Raw genomic sequence first — 248 nt, 5'->3', positions numbered from 1 at the left:
CTACGCCGTTGCAGCTGGCACCGCCGCCGGTTCCTCTTGTGGCACGATAGACTGCTTGGCGCCATCGACGTCTTCTGACTCCACTGGCTTAGGTTTCGCGTCGCCTGTCTGGTCGTCTTCGTCGCCTCCCTCTCCCTTCCGTTGATTCTGTCGATTGAGTAATGATTGAGTTAGGAATGAAGGGTGTTGAATGATTCCACAATGTATTGTATTAAAGGGGTACTTGTGAGTGAATGGTTGTAATATGC

General features: G+C 51.2%; 1 protein-coding gene across 1 annotated transcript in view; it reads right to left on the bottom strand.

The window, feature by feature from the left end:
• Nucleotides 1-248, bottom strand: part of LOC119582357 (cilia- and flagella-associated protein 57-like) — a 16,334-nt gene continuing 16,086 nt past the window's right edge. The window contains exon 22 of the mRNA XM_037930572.1: nucleotides 1-147. Within this exon, the coding sequence (XP_037786500.1) occupies nucleotides 1-147 (147 nt within the window). The remainder of the gene's footprint in view (nucleotides 148-248) is intronic.

The sequence above is a fragment of the Penaeus monodon genome, chromosome 15 (genome assembly GCF_015228065.2).
Source record: "Penaeus monodon isolate SGIC_2016 chromosome 15, NSTDA_Pmon_1, whole genome shotgun sequence".
In the NCBI taxonomy this organism is placed as follows: Eukaryota; Metazoa; Arthropoda; class Malacostraca; order Decapoda; family Penaeidae; genus Penaeus; species Penaeus monodon.
The sequence above is the reverse complement of the archived record's forward strand: the minus strand, read 5'-3'. Positions and strand labels throughout refer to the sequence as shown.